Source organism: Gymnoscopelus microlampas (genome assembly GCF_963454915.1).
Source record: "Gymnoscopelus microlampas genome assembly, chromosome: 20".
Lineage (NCBI taxonomy): Eukaryota > Metazoa > Chordata > Actinopteri > Myctophiformes > Myctophidae > Gymnoscopelus > Gymnoscopelus microlampas.
In genome coordinates, this window is record NC_139957.1 from 40,518,617 (window position 1) to 40,534,169 (window position 15,553).

The 15,553-nt window shown below is 42.7% G+C and overlaps 1 protein-coding gene across 1 annotated transcript; it reads left to right on the plus strand.

Annotated features, from left to right (window-relative positions):
- On the plus strand, positions 1-15,217 carry LOC311036894 (alkaline phosphatase-like; the record flags this gene model as incomplete). The annotated part of the gene is made up of 11 exons (XM_084045904.1): positions 1-108; positions 1,387-1,503; positions 5,779-5,894; positions 7,125-7,304; positions 8,392-8,559; positions 9,147-9,287; positions 9,456-9,525; positions 9,638-9,772; positions 10,712-10,903; positions 14,122-14,241; positions 14,886-15,217. Exons 1-11 carry the CDS (start codon positions 39-41, stop codon positions 15,215-15,217), a joined length of 1,641 nt encoding a protein of 546 aa, XP_083902030.1. The 5' UTR covers positions 1-38.
- Positions 15,218-15,553: the final 336 nt, after the last annotated feature.

The following is a 15,553-nucleotide window of genomic DNA, read 5'->3' on the forward strand; positions in this document are numbered from 1 at the left end:
TAAGAGAGGAGGAGTGCTTCTCTCACCAAGGTTCAACCATGGATCCTGGAAGAGTGGTGATCTTGTGCTTGTGTCTACTGGTGGCTTTAGGGTCCGCCAATGCCAAAGGTGAGAACATAACACGGTGTAACTTTGATCTGACAACTTTTGTTTTCCACTGGAAGGAGATGTGGGTGCTTAAGTTGAGCGGCAAGAACTACCTTACGAATGTTAATGTTCAGGCAAAACAGCCTTTGGCAGCATCTAGTGGCTTATCAGCAATATGTCCATACATACACGGACCCCTGCTTATAAGATTCAGGCAGGTCGTTCCAGTGTTGAGCAGCCCTGACAGCAAAGGGTCTTTGTCTTCAGCCTCGACTCAGGAACAACCAGCAGGTTCCTAGGGGTTAATAATTCAAAAATGTAATTAGCAGCCAGGCCATAAAGTGCCTTAATAATCAATCCTAAAGCAGATAGGCAATCTGTGTATTAAGGAGTAGTAGAGTTTGGGTTGGGGTTGTATATACCTTGCCATGATGTAACGCCAAAGCTGGAAAATAAATCAAAACAAATGCTCCATTGATTAAATTGATCATTCAAAATATGCTCCTCGTTGACTTACATATGGTAAAACAGCTCTCAATGTCACTCTTTTAGCACTAACGAAACGCAAACAAAGTTGATTCAGACAATATAGAGCATTTGTTTGTTTTGTTTTTTAATAAAATGTTAACTTCCTGTTGATAATGCTATTTTTATGAAGAAGAAAACCCGGACTATATCCGGGTAGGCTACTGGGTTTGGTGGTGGTGATGTTCTATATTGTCTGAATCAACTTTCTTTGTGTTCGTTTATGTCGTAAAGGTAAAGGTAAATACACAACTCAAACCTCTACTAAAGTGGTCTTGCCATTTAAAACACCATCGCAATACTCACGACATGAAGAAATAAAAAGCTTATAAGATGGTTTTGTTGTGTTTATATCTCAAGATTGATCAGATCCTGGGTATACTCCTAAGATGATAAAAACATGATGGAAATGTTTGTTAACTTGGATAAGCGTGATCTAGCATAAAAATCACTTTAACCATGTATACTGTATTTTCAGTATACTATATACTTTAGCTATTCAAAAATAGCTGATCTACAAGTTCACAACACGTCGTGGTGCAATGCGTTGTGAGCTTGTAGATGAGATATTTTCAAAAAGAAAAATTTAGAAATATTTTGAGTCATTTAAAAAAATAAAAACACAAATCTTCTCTTATGTGGGTCCCTGGCCCACATATTTTCAGATGAGTGTCTGTGGACAAAATTTGTATTATTTAATATATACATCAATTTTGGGGTTCTGGACTGGATGATCCTATAATCCTGACCTTTCACCTTCAACTGCTCCCACAGTTGAGGAGGAGAACCCAGAGTTCTGGAGGTCCCAGGCCCGGAAGACCCTGCAGACAGCCCTCGACAGGAAGCTGAACACCAACGTGGCCAAGAACATCCTGTTCTTCCTGGGAGATGGTGAGTCATTTGACAAACGGAAATGACAATGATGTTAATTATAATGAGGAGGAGGAGAAGGAGGAGGAGGATGATGATGATGATAATGAAGGACCTTGATTTGTTGACTAGATGGTTCCTTCATTTAGATCCGGAAAGACTTCACCCCAAAATAGGTCTGTCCGCGGGCCTACCTAATAAAATCCTTGATGCGGCGTAGTTTAGCTTATTTTTTAAATAGAAATGTGAGTGTACTTCCGGAGACTATTTAGCGTCTGTGTACCTTTATTATCCCACGGGGAAATTCTGTTCCATTTAAATAGGGATTGGGGAACCAAAACAAAGCGGCTCCGCAAAACCGGATGGGCAAAATCCGGAAAGAGAATTATTTTCTTTTTTCAGTTGGCGCGACCTAGAGCGGATCACACAGGTCTTTAATAACGAATACCAGGCTTTCCTCCGAGGTGGAAAGACTGGTGACGCAAGGTTAATGTCTGACCCATTTTCCATCAGCACCCTGAAATAAACAGACCCTTCATATAATTGGTCCTCACTAATGCTCAAATGGTACAATGTTTTTCTACGCATTCTAGAGTCTGTGGACACTTCAGAAACCATTATGCTATGTTATTATGTTTATGTTATGCATAAGAACAGGGAAAACTGTTGCGCCCTTCTTTGTCCTTTGGTTAAGGTTGACTGCAGGTGCGGTGGTCTCAAAAACATAAAGGACAACTGGCAGAAAAAGACTTGCTCACTGCATAAACTCCATAGACAGACTTAAGAAAATATACTTTATTTTATATAACTAGTCCATACCCGTGGGGGGAGATGCGCACATGATCTGGCAACCCGGGAGGCAATTCGTCCCATAGCTCGCAGGGCCATCCCACTGGGCAGCTGTAACCATGGCGACATTCTTTGACACAAAAACGCTAATAAACAGCTGAGATTTGGTGAAATCGAAAAACAGGCTTCGCTGTTCCGTGCATTTGGTAAATAGTCAATGGCTGTGTGGAAATTCCAATCAATTGCTCCAGCCACTGAGGAGAAACGGGCAGAACAAATTTTGGCCTCAACACCGTCCACCGTCCACGACAGAGCTTTGTAGAATTATAGGGGCATGTCCATAGTGTGCTCGGTGCTCGTAGTGATTTAAAAAATCACACCCTGTGTGAAGGAAGCGGTGCCTTTGGGGCGGCCCTTAACTCATTTCAGTTCGTCCCTATTGGTGGTCTGAGTCCACGTACCAAATTTGTACTTGGTAGCATGCTGCAAACTGGAATGATGGCTGTTTAAAGCCCAGCCAATGGGCAGACAGAGGGGGCGGGGCTTAAGTAATGACAGTTAGTCCCTATTGCTGCCTTTAGTCCATGTACAAAATTTGTACTCCATAGCATGCTGCGAACTTCAGTTATGGCTGTTTGAAGGCCAGCCAATGGGAAGACAGAGGGGGCGGGGCTTCAGCAATTCATGCTGGTCCCTATTGGTGGTCTAAGTCCACATACCAAATGTGGACTTGGTGGCATTCTGCAAACTGGAGTTATAGCTGTTTAAAATCCCGTGCTCATCCCGTGCTCATACGGGCGCTGGGGGTCCCTGGACCCCTCTTTGATAACTTCATCAATTCATGCTCGTGCCTATTGGTGCTCTAAGTCCACATACCAAATGTGGACTTGGTGGCATGCTGCAAACTGGAGTTATAGCTGTTTAAAATCCCGTGCTCATCCCGTGCTCATACGGGCGCTGGGGGTCCCTGGACCCCTCTTTGATAACGTCTTTGATAACGTCATCAATTCATGCTCGTCCCTATTGGTGGTCTAAGTCCACATACCAAATTTGGACTTGGTGGCATGCAGCAAACTGAAGTTATAGCTGTTTGCTTCTTTGCCGTGCTCATCCGGACACACGGACGGACGGACGGACGGACGGACGGACAGACATACGGACAAAGTCAAGCTTAGAGCGGTTGGCACCGCTAAAAAGCAAACGTTTCAGTCCTAGGACCTTTGTCAGTGCTATAAGGTTGGCATACAGATAAATACACTGCTTTTATAGGGTACCAGATCAGCTCAGGTGCTGAGGATCACTACTCGGGGTCATTACCATGGTTATTGGTTACGGTGGGGCGTGGACAGATCATTGGATCATTGCAGACAACAAAACCAGGGTTTATGGTGGCAGAAATGTATAGGTTGCCAAGTATATGTATTGTGTATTTGTTGGCCTTCCATTCAATTCCAAAAAAATGAATGTCTAAACAGCAAGCTTTTACATGAATGTGCTACAACTACAGCTGTCAATCTAAGTCAGCTGAGCTGACCCCCCCCCATGCTACTCTCACTCTGTCAGCAAATCTGTATTTGTGTACCTGTGTGTGTCGCCCTTTAGTCCATACCTTTATATGACCATTATTCATAGCATCTCTGGTACAGTGTGGACTATAAGAACTGTCTTAGATTGGTGTTCAGGAGGCTGCTGCCCCGTGGGGCTGTTGGTCAGGCCATTGCTCTGGAATCTTCCTAAATAAATGACCAATACTTCACCATGACTGGATATTAATATTTCCATAATAGGTTATACAGTGTTGCATTTGTGTTACATTTGAATCATGAAGTTCAACATACAAACAGTTTGCACATAGAGCCATGTCAGCATTCACTTAATAAACATTTTTGAAAAACATGTTTTTCAAATTAGTACAAAAAAAGAAATACAGGGTTCCTATAGGTATCACTGGAAGGAAAGGTCTTCATTCATGCCATCCGGGTTAACAGACTGTAAGTGAAAAATCCATCTGGATTCAGTTTGTAGGAGTTTGGTGTCTAAATCACCACCTCTTCTAGATTTCTTAACTTGTTCTATCACTATGAATGACAGATCTGCTACGGAGTGACCGGCTTCCATAAAGTGTCTGGCAATTGGAGATTTAATATCCTTGCGTCTGATGGCACTCATGTGTTCTATAATGCGTGTGCGGACTGGTCTGGATGTTTTGCCTACATACTGGAGATTACATTTACAGGAAATCATGCAGAACTACCGTTGACAAATTGTCTGATGGTGTATTGTTTGTTAGTGACTGCACTTTTAAATATGTTAATTTTCTTGGAATATTTACATGCTACACAGTGTAGACAAGGTTGGAAGCCGGTGACTCCATCAAGCCGCCCCATGTGTTGCTGGGGAGTATGTAGCAGTCTGCTTTCACCATATAGTCCCTGATGCTTCGAGATCTATAGTGGGAGAAGAGAGGAGGGTCAGTGAACAGTTTGGCACCTTCAGTGTTTCTCTATCATACTACGTACATCATTGCGCAATGGATTGTAAGTGGTGATGCAGGCACATGAATGTTTCTTTTTGGTCTGCACAACCTGGTTCTGGTTGTTTAATTTAGAGTCAGAGTTTTTGTACTATTTTGTAACATTTCTTTCAAATGTTTTTCAAAAATATTTATTAAGAGAATGCTGACATGGCTCTATGTGCAAACTGTTCGTATGGTGAACTTCATGATTCAAATGTAACACAAATGCAACACTGTATAACCCTGGTTTTGTTGTCTGCAATGATCTGTCCATGCCCCACCGTAACCAATGACCCTGAGTAGAGTAGTGATCCTCAGCACCTGAGCTGAGCTGATCTAGTACCCTATAAAAGCAGTGTATTTGTCTGTGGGCCACCCTTATACAGTAGTACTGACAAAGGTCCTAGGACTGAAACGTTTTTTTTTTTTAAATCACTATGAGCACCGAGCACACTATGAGCATTATATAAAATAAAGTATATTTTCTTAAGTCTGTCTAAGGTTTTCCTAAATTTGTATGCAGTGAGCAAGTCTTTTTCTGCCAGATTTCCTTTATGTTATGCATAAACCATATGCATAACACACACAATAACAGCTGGGTACAAATCTGTTTCTATTAGCTTGGATTCCCCATCGATGATGTCACTGGTAGGTTTGTCCACAGCCCTCCTCTGAGACACAGAGAGAGTAGACACAAATGATACCACATTATCATGAGTCCTCCTTTAAGATTTAAAATATTAATTCACCAATTTGTAAAGGTGTCTAGTAACACATTTCAAAAGGTTGAAATTGGTCTCCCCTATAGGGGAACCTGTGACAGCTGCTGAAAGCACAACCTAACATTGAAAATGTTTATTAAATGAAAGTTGTGACTATGAAAGTTATGAATACACCTTAGAGAATATTGGAATAAAGTGTGTGTGTGTGTGCGTGTGCGTGTGCGTGTGCGTGTGTGTGTGCGTGCGTGCGTGCGTGCGTGCGTGCGTCAGGTATGGGTCTTACCACCCACACAGCAGCTCGTATCCTCAAGGGACAACTGGAGAATCAGCCCGGAGAGGAAACCGTTATGACCATGGACACCTTCCCACATGTGGGCTTAGCGAAGGTAGACACACACACACACACACACACACACACACACACACACACACACACACACACACACACACACACACACACACACACACACACACACACACACACACACACACACACACACACACACACTATGAATGAACAAAGATCTGCTCATCATGCACAAACACAATTGAACAAATGTACACACATGTATGACCAATCTCCCATATGCATAACACACAGCTGGGTACAAATCCATGCATTATCATAACCATGCATATACTGTAACAGATTATGGTTTAATTTAGGGTGAAGATGATAGATTTGACATGACAAGCCCCCCTAGCCATACATACACTGTGAAACAGATATGACTTCATGCAATTGTATATACATTATACTGATGGGTATTACATCATTGCTGTCCAGTGGAAACCTTGTAGGTCCAAAACGTTACTTTTCAGGAAAAAAGAACACGCATTCCAATGGATCCAGTATAGTTGTTATTTAGTCACAATGTCTTGCTAATACTTTTCAATTGCTAAATATTGTTAAGTATTCCATATACAATGGAAGGATCCATTAATACGCCTACTTGGAGTTTTCCCAGAGGGTCTAGAGAGAAGAACTCGGATATATCTTCCACAAATAGTGCTCACAGCAGCTATAAAAAGCATCACAATAAATTGTCTTAAACCCAATCTACCAACATATGAGTCCTGAGTGCAAAGACTATGGGATTTATATAGTATGGAAGAAATCACACTGCTATGCAAATGATTATCTAAAAAGAAAGACAAATCATTACAATTTAGCCTACGTTTGCCAAAGCCAAACATCCCAGACCCCCACCCCAATCCCAACCCCTTCCTTCTTTTTTAAATTATATTTAAATTATATTAGCTACACAGTTACTTCATTCTCTAATGTTTAACTTGTACTATTATTTCTTATTTTTGTGTGATCATTTTGGTTGACTATTTGGAGTTGTCTCTCTTTCTTGAGAGACAACTCAAGAAAGATGATCATGTTTGTGTTGCAATTAATTATTTTTTGTTTCAAAATATTTGAATAACTATCCAAATGTAACTGTTGTTCATTTATTTGATGCTATACAGTATATGATACTGCAACAAAAACAAACTGACAATAAAAAAAATATATATCGTTGTTAATATTGTGTGTGTGTGTGTGTGTGTGTGTGTGTGTGTGTGTGTGTGTGTGTGTGTGTGTGCACGGGCGTGCATGGTGTGTGCAGACCTACAGCGTAGACTTCCAGGTCCCAGACAGTGCAGCCACGGCTACAGCCTTCCTGTGTGGGGTTAAGACTAACCAGAACACCGTCGGGGTCAGTGCGGCCACGCGCAACGGTGTGTGCAAGTCTCAGAAGGGCAATGAGGTCACCTCCATTCTGAAATGGGCCAAAGACGCAGGTAAAGTGGGAACTGGGCTGTATGTACTGTCTTGTCACACTGATGAAGTCTCTCATAGCCAGATGATCTGAGATCTCCACCTACCCATATGTCTGCTGACATCCAAATTCAATGTAAACATTTGTGGAAACAATTCAGAGAAAAATCTTTATATTAGGCAATGATATGATTTGTTTTCAAAGCAGTAGGCAAAGGTTTGTTAGGTTTTGCCATTCTCGCCGCTGTTACAGAAACCTCATTGAATTTAGATGTCACCGAGATCTCTGACATTGCATCTAGCAGTGTGATAATCGGTTTAAAAACCGAGTGATTTGTGAAATCATGGTTCAACTGTTCTACCAGTCACACTAGAAGGCAAACTAATAAAGTCAACCTAAAAATTTAAACTACGTACAGTATATGTAAAGTTTCCTATTCTCATAATCGGAGATTGTCCTTTGACTATACTTTTTTTTCTTCCTTTTATTTTCTTTTTTATAATTCAGCATAGGTGGTAGTAGGGCAGTTGCAGGAACATGTGCAGTACTCATAGCTTTTTCTTTTTTCTACATACAGAAACAAACAATACAATACAGAATAATTCACACCCAACATAACATTTAACACACAACTTAGGGACAAGGATGGTTCAGTTAGCTTTGAACAACACTCAACTCTCCCCACACCCTCCCTCCCTCATGGGTCTTTAGTCCCTGTTCACTTCACCACATGGACATTAAAAAAAAGATCCTAAGAAAAATAATGAAGTTAAATCAGCAACATTCAGTTCTAAGGAAAGAAAACATAAACATGTTCCCACAATATTAATGGACCCCAATCTAATTCCCTAATAGCAGACTAAAATAACGTTTCAGTTCATAAGAATTCCCCCTAGCCTCAGTTCATTTTTAAATTCATTTTAAATACAGTATTTCACTTAGATTATGGCCTGCTGTTGTCATCTTCTTTGGTAGCAATAACATTAACAAACATACAGGCTGAACTTGACAGCATCAGTAACATGCTCACTATTTTCTCTCTCTCTATTGCGTGCTCTCTCGCTCGCACTCTCTCTTTCTCTCTTCCCCCCTCCCCTCACAATGCCAAGGCAAGTCAGTTGGCATTGTAACAACCACGCAGGTACAGCATGCCACCCCTGCCACCACCTATGCCCACAGTGCCAGCAGGGGTTGGTACAGTGATGCAGACCTACCAGACTCGGCCAAGAGAGACAACTGCACGGACATCTCCTCTCAGCTCCTGAACAACACTGACATAGATGTAAGGCCGTCGTTATACTGAGTGAACGTGTATGCGTGTGAGAGTGAGTGAATGTGTGTTTGTACATACTGTGTATAATCTGTGCATATGTGGGCTACAAACAAAGGTATGTGCGCTTGTAACTAATTACGTGTTGTATGTGTGTGTACGTGTGTTTCACTTTCTCACGCATTTAGCTTTGAATGGACACTTTTTGATTGGCATTGTCATGGACACTTTATTTGTTTTCATGACGGGATACAGTTAGACACTGATTGTAATGGACACTTTATTTGTTTTATGACGGGATACGGTGAGACACTGGAAGACACTGTAACCTGTGTTGTTGCTTTTCCTGTACAGGACAGGACACTGTGAGACACTGTTTTCCTGCATAGTGCAGGACAGTTGTAGAGGTTTTACTTCTGTATACCGTTGCTCCGTATTGTTGATGCTTCTTGTTTTTTCTTTTTGCCTTGTATGGCTGTGCACGACAGTACTCTTTACCTGTATCTGTAACCTTTAACTGCTGTGCCGCCTCTGGGCGACTGAATTTCCTCTGTGGGATAAATAAAGGTATCTGTCTATCTGTCTATCTATTACTGTAGGTGATCATGGGTGGCGGTAGGAAGTACATGACCCCTAAGGGAACCAAAGACCCTGAGTATCCCTTGGACATACCATCCAGGGGTCAAAGAAAGGATGGGCGCAACCTTATTAACGAATGGGAGGCCATGAAAACTGGCAAGGTTGTACTTCTCATCCTCTCTACACTGTAAAAGCCTCAGTGTTAATTGAGTTTGTTTGTTTGACTGTGTGTGTGTGTGTGTGTGTGTGTGTGTGTGTGTGTGTGTGTGTGTGTGTGTGTGTGTGTGTGTGTGTGTGTGTGTGTGTGTGTGTGTGTGTGTGTCGCACAGGTGGCTCATTATGTGTGGAACAGAAAGGCATTCGATGCAGTCGACCCTGAAACCACAGACTACCTCATGGGTACATTATTATTTTATTCTCTCTCTCTCTCTCACTGTGGTCATTGTCTTCATTGTTCATTATTATGATGGATTTATTGCATCTCCCCCCTTCACTGGCCCTCTTCCTCAAGCTCTGTTTGAGCCAGTGAACCTGCAATTTGACCTGGACAGAAACCCCCTCATGGACCCCTCCATTGAGGAGATGACGGAGAAGGCCATCCGCATCCTGCGCAAAAACCCCCAGGGCTTCTTCCTGCTGGTGGAGGGTAAGGAACATATATACGTACATCATACCATCCATCCACACATACTGGACATACATCAGCAGTGGTGGAAAAAAGCACTCACATGTTTTACTTAATTAAAAGTATAAATATTGCATTTAAAAATGTTAATACAAAATTTGCTTGAGTAATTGTACAACAGTATTGGTATGAAAATGTACTTAAAGTAACAAATGTAGAAAGTACTCATTATGCAGAATGTCCCATTTATTAAAAAAATCACACCCAGTGTGAAGTGGGCGGTGTGGTCACAGTGGTCATTACAGTGATGGAAGTTCACTTAAAGAAAAGTAATATTTCTGAAGTGTGTGGTGCTATTTATTAACAATAAATAAACAATGGTTGGTCCACAATGGGTGATACACTTAAAAAAAAACATAAATGTGTTTTTTTTAAGTGCATATTCCTATTTATAGGGCTATGCGGTGCAGGGTTAGGGGGGTACAATGGTGGCCAGTGATTTGCATTGAATGTGTAGGGTTAGGGGGGTACAATGGTGGCCAATCACAGTGCAGCGAATGTCGATGTCCAAACCTCACATATAGGGGCGGTGCAAAAATTGAAAAAGTATAGAAAGATCTATAGCAGATCTACAAGCTCACAATGCGTCGCATCGCAACACATTGTGAGCAAGTAGCATCTATGGAAATGGGCAACAAGTGATACTTAAGGAATAAGGAGTGCTAGGGTGTGAGGTAGAGTCTGAAGAGGTTAGTTTTCAGACTTTGTCAGCAAATGGGGAATGAATCTGCAGTCATGACTAGGGGGGGGTCATTCCACAGTTTGGGAGGTAGGAGGGATAAGAATACTGATGTCGTCTGCTTTGGCTTGAGGGGAGCCCAATGTCATTCCAAGTGTCAAGCAGAGGCGGGACCCGACACCTGACAAGCTTTCTGTCTTGTGCCCTGCACCCTGCTTCAGGAGGGCGTATTGACCATGCCCACCACGATGGCCTGGCCTCCATGGCGCTGCATGAGACTGTGGCCTTTGACAACGCCATCTCCAAAGGTCTGGAGTTGACAAATGAGGAGGAGACTCTCACCGTGGTCACGGCAGACCACTCCCACCCCTTCATCGTCCAAGGATATAGCTTAAGAGGAAACAGCATTCTGGGTGATTACAACTGGGTGTACAGTACCTTATTTTTATTTTATTTTATTTTTTTATTGTATTTTATTATTTTTGCGTGTTTATGCTTTATTTCCGATGTCAGTGTAGGCCAGTGTAGAGAGACAGGAAACCAAGGGCAGAGAAGGAGAGAGTTGAGACAAGACAGGGGTCTTGTTGAACCGATGTCCTCACCCTCATAAGGAGCATACTGTTTCATCACTGATGGGCAGAAACCTTGTTTCTCCATATTTCATCTTTTAATGTTGTTTTTTCTCATGATTTAAATGAATGTCCTATTTAATACTTTGTTGAATGACAGCATCGCGCAAAACAAAAGTAGCTAAAATAGACGATCTACGAACTCGCCTACATGTCGCAATGTTACATGTTGTGAGCTTGTAGACTGGTTCATTTGAAACATTTTGAAATTATTATTATCTTATTTTTCATTTATTTGTATTGTTCACCTCCTATGTCCAAAATAGAGGACTGTTTTGGACATACAAGGTTTCCGCCCCGACAGCGACGATATAATTTACAATTTAGGCATCTAGCAGACAATCTTAATCCAGAGCGTTTTACAGTTAGCAAGGTAAACACGAGGTAATAAATGCATCAAATGCATAGAAATAGCAATCTAGGATCAATAGGTAAACCAAGAGCCTCTCATCAGTCTAAACGGTATAATTGCGAACGCGGAAGGAGGCGCGGCCGCCCAAGTGGAGCCTCTACTATGTAACTCGGCTCGGCTTGTGTGTCTGTGTGCAGTATGTGTGCAGCCGCGCCCCCATGCGACTCACGCTCTCATTGGCTCGTGCCCCCATGTGACTCAAAACTCTGTGACTGAAATATAGCAGCTGCACTACCTGTGTGCAGCCGCTAGAGTGCGCCAGAGTTCACTATTACAGTGTGGCTGAAATATAGAACTGCGTTCGCTTCCAGCGTTCGCGCGTCTTACTTGTATATGTTCTGTGCAGTAGCTGGGTGAGCCACCAGGCACCAGTGTGCCTATAATAGCCACCTGTATGGAAGGGTGTGAAGGGTGGTGTTGTATTTCGGTGTGAGGCTTGAATCAGAAGTCATCTGCCCACCCATCCACGCTGTACCATCTATTTATTTCTCCTCCGCTCTGTCAATCCTCTCCTGCCCTCCAGCAGAGTCTATCTCTCTCTCTGTCTCTGTCTCTCTCTTTCTCTGTCTCTCTCTTTCTCTGTGTGTGACAGTGCATGTGTAGGTGTACGAATGTGCGAACCTGTGTGGGTGTGTATGGGCATCAATATTTGAATATGTAAATGTTCTTCATGCTTGCACACATACAGCACTAGACGCCAATTATACTAGTGTGTGTGTGTGTGTGTGTGTGTGTGTGTGTGTGTGTGTGTGTGTGTGTGTGTGTGTGTGTGTGTGTGTGTGTGTGTGTGTGTGTGTGTGTGTGTGTGTGTGGCTAGCTTTGTCTCTGCTCCAGTCTTCCTCAGCAGCAAGCGGTAGCTTAACATTTCTTCTTCGTCTTCTCTCTCCTTCCTCCACCTCACTCTCTCCCTCACTGTCGCCCCTCTTCTTTTAACCCCTTACAGGATTATACTTGTCTTTCCCCAGTTCTTCATCTGCATTGGTATTATCTCTAAAGTAGCCATTCCTCGCCTCTTACTTTCCTTTCCTCCCTCCTACTGTCATTTCCTCTCTGTCTGTTGGCTTTCGAAATGTCGGAGCAGACTGAATTGACAGTAAATAATGTCTACTTCCCATACGGAGCTCTGCGCTCCTTCTCCTATCCTCATTTCACCATCTCCTCCTAGTCACCCTGTGGCTCTCTCCATCTCCCTGCTGGCTCCCACTGGCATATGATTAATGCCTCAGTGAAACACTGAGAGCTTCATCAGCGGGGGTGATGCTGTATGCTAATGCCTCACCTGGAGAGAGAGAGAGAGGGAGGGGGAGAGAGAGAGAGATCCAACCCCTTACCTCTCACAGTCTTTCCTTGGCGACCCAGTGACTCCTGCCCAGTGACTCCTGCCCTGTGCGGGCGCACGTGCGTGCAGGGTTGATCAAAGGACTGAGTGGGTTATAAGTAACCTCCCAAGTGGCCGATCAACCCCCTGAGCCTCTTAGCCAATCTATTTGTAAATAAATGAGGCTATGTGGAGCGATAACAACGCTCTTATCATTAACACAAAAAAGACAGAGGAGATTGTTTTTGGTGCCCCACTAGAGATACACAGATCCCCCATTACTATTCATAGTGAACAGATCAACCAGGTATGTTCGTATACATACCTAGGAGTAGTAATTGACCACCTTCTGTCATGGAAAGACCAGATTGAATCAGTGGGTAAGAAGACAAAGCAAAGAGTCTATTTCCTTCGCCGTCTGAGATCTTTTGGTGCTAGTTGACAGATTCTTCTTTTGTTTTTCACTTCTGTTATAATGAGTGTTCTTCAGTACTGTAGTACCACCTGGTATGGATGTCTGTCTGTAGCCTTAAAGTCACAACTGCTGCAGCAACTGAACATTTGTTCAAAGATTGTTGGACAGCCACTTCAGAGGCTCTATACAACTACGTATAATGACAGTATGATAAGGTTGGCAAGAATATCACTTCAAACACTAGCCATGCTTTGTATGGAGAATATAGGTTGCTGCCTTCAGGAAGGAGATACAGTGTTCCTACATACAATAAGGTTAAACTGAAGAGGTCCTTTGTCCATCAAACGACACTGAGGCTTAATCAGGAGTTATAGGCCAGGGGTAGGCTGAGAGGTGGACATTGCTCTTGTCTTTGTATGTCTTTATGTATGTAGTTTGTTTTGTTTTTCTTGTGTCATGTCAAATGTGTGTACTGTTTATTGTTGCATACATGGCTGCTGGGTCGCAAGACAAATTTCAGTGTGAACTGACAATAAAGTATTATCGTATCGTATCGTATGAGTATAAATAAATTATTGCCCATAATTTGTTCACGAGGTTATCCAACTGAGGGCTGGCATATCAGCAGAGCTGATGATGCAGCACTGTCCAAGGTGATACTAACCCTGTATTATGCATATAATATTGAGAGAAATAGACATTAGGTATGCGTGTGAGAGAAATAGAATCTTGTGCGTGTGAATAACTGAGTAAGTTAATGTGAAAGAAAGAAAGCTGGAATGTGTATATCAGCAACACTTGTGATCCTCTAATATCATTATGTGTGAAGGACAAATCTCCATGGTTGTGTTTTCCAGGTAAATCTACCGTATGGGGCACAGACTCTCTGCCTTTCACTACTCTGATGTACGGCAATGGACCTGGGTATGGCAAGAGGGTTGATGGCAAGCGCCCCGACATCCGGAAAGTTGACACAAGTAAAACTCCTTTCATTAGTCCAGTGGCGTGCACAGACATTTTGAGGGGCAGGTGCTCAAGTAAATTATACTTTTTTTTGTTTACTTGGTCTGCTCTTTTTTCCTTCTACACCTATACCTCTTTGCCAAAAATAGCCGCGAGGCATTGTTGGCTTGTAGATCGGCTATTTTTGGCTAACGTTCTCCTCAGAAAAGGGATGCTAGGTTTCGAGTGGTTATGGTAAAAAGAAAAATCATATCACATAAAGATTTGGCGGACCCCCTGTAGTAACTCTGAGGACCCCCTAGGGGTCCCAGACCCCCTGTTGAAAAAAAAACTTTTTTTTTTTTTTTCAAAAGGGCACTTCTGGTCAAGAGGGCAAAGGGCAGGTGCTCTAGCACCACCTAGAGTATCTGTGCACGTCCCTGCATTAGTCAGTCCTCTAACAGTCACTGCAGCCCTTTAAATATTAGTTATTCAACATGACTTTATAGATTTTATCTCGTCAGTTACTTCCAGAGACATGTTTTCTCCCACATACACAGGAGAAAAGAGTGCTGGAATTACCTTTTAGAGTTTAGATATCTGTCCCTGGTCTCTAATTATATTCATATGGCATATTCTCTCTGTGCGTCTCTCTCTCTCCTGTCTATCCATCCATCAGAGGCTAAAGACTACGTCCAACAATCTGGGGTCCCCATGGGATCAGCCACGCATGGCGGGGAGGACGTGCCAGTACTGGCCCGTGGGCCCATGGCACACCTCTTCCAGGGTGTCCATGAGCAGAACTACATAGCCCATGCCATGGCATATGCCGCCTGCGTGGGCAGCGACCAGAGGCATTGCAGCATTCATCCACAAACCACGACTCCCATAGATCTCCCCCAAACCACTAGTGGCGATAAGAACGCAGCCGCAGCGTTTAAGCCCTTGGGAAGACCTGGCACGCTGGTGGCAGCGCTCCTGTGTGCCCTGCTCACTGCCATGCTGCACTGAGCAAGTGATCCATACAAAGTCACAAATATGCAATACACAGAGTATGAATGCCAGTATATCAGATATAGGCTTTGTAGCTATTAAACCCTTTGCAAAAATATAGGATGATTTTGTTCCTTTGTTGTGATTAAAGCCTTATTATCAAATAATAAATGTTGCATTGGGATTTAAATTCAGCATTATCGGTTGTCGGCATGTATTTTTGTTTTCCATCCTGTGATGATGAGAGGGAGATGCGTGTAGGTTAAAGATGTCGTCACTGGATCTATATTTTTATTGGGCCTACTGTTTCTATAGGCTATCCAGAATGTCAGTGGTGGAAGAAGAACTCTGATT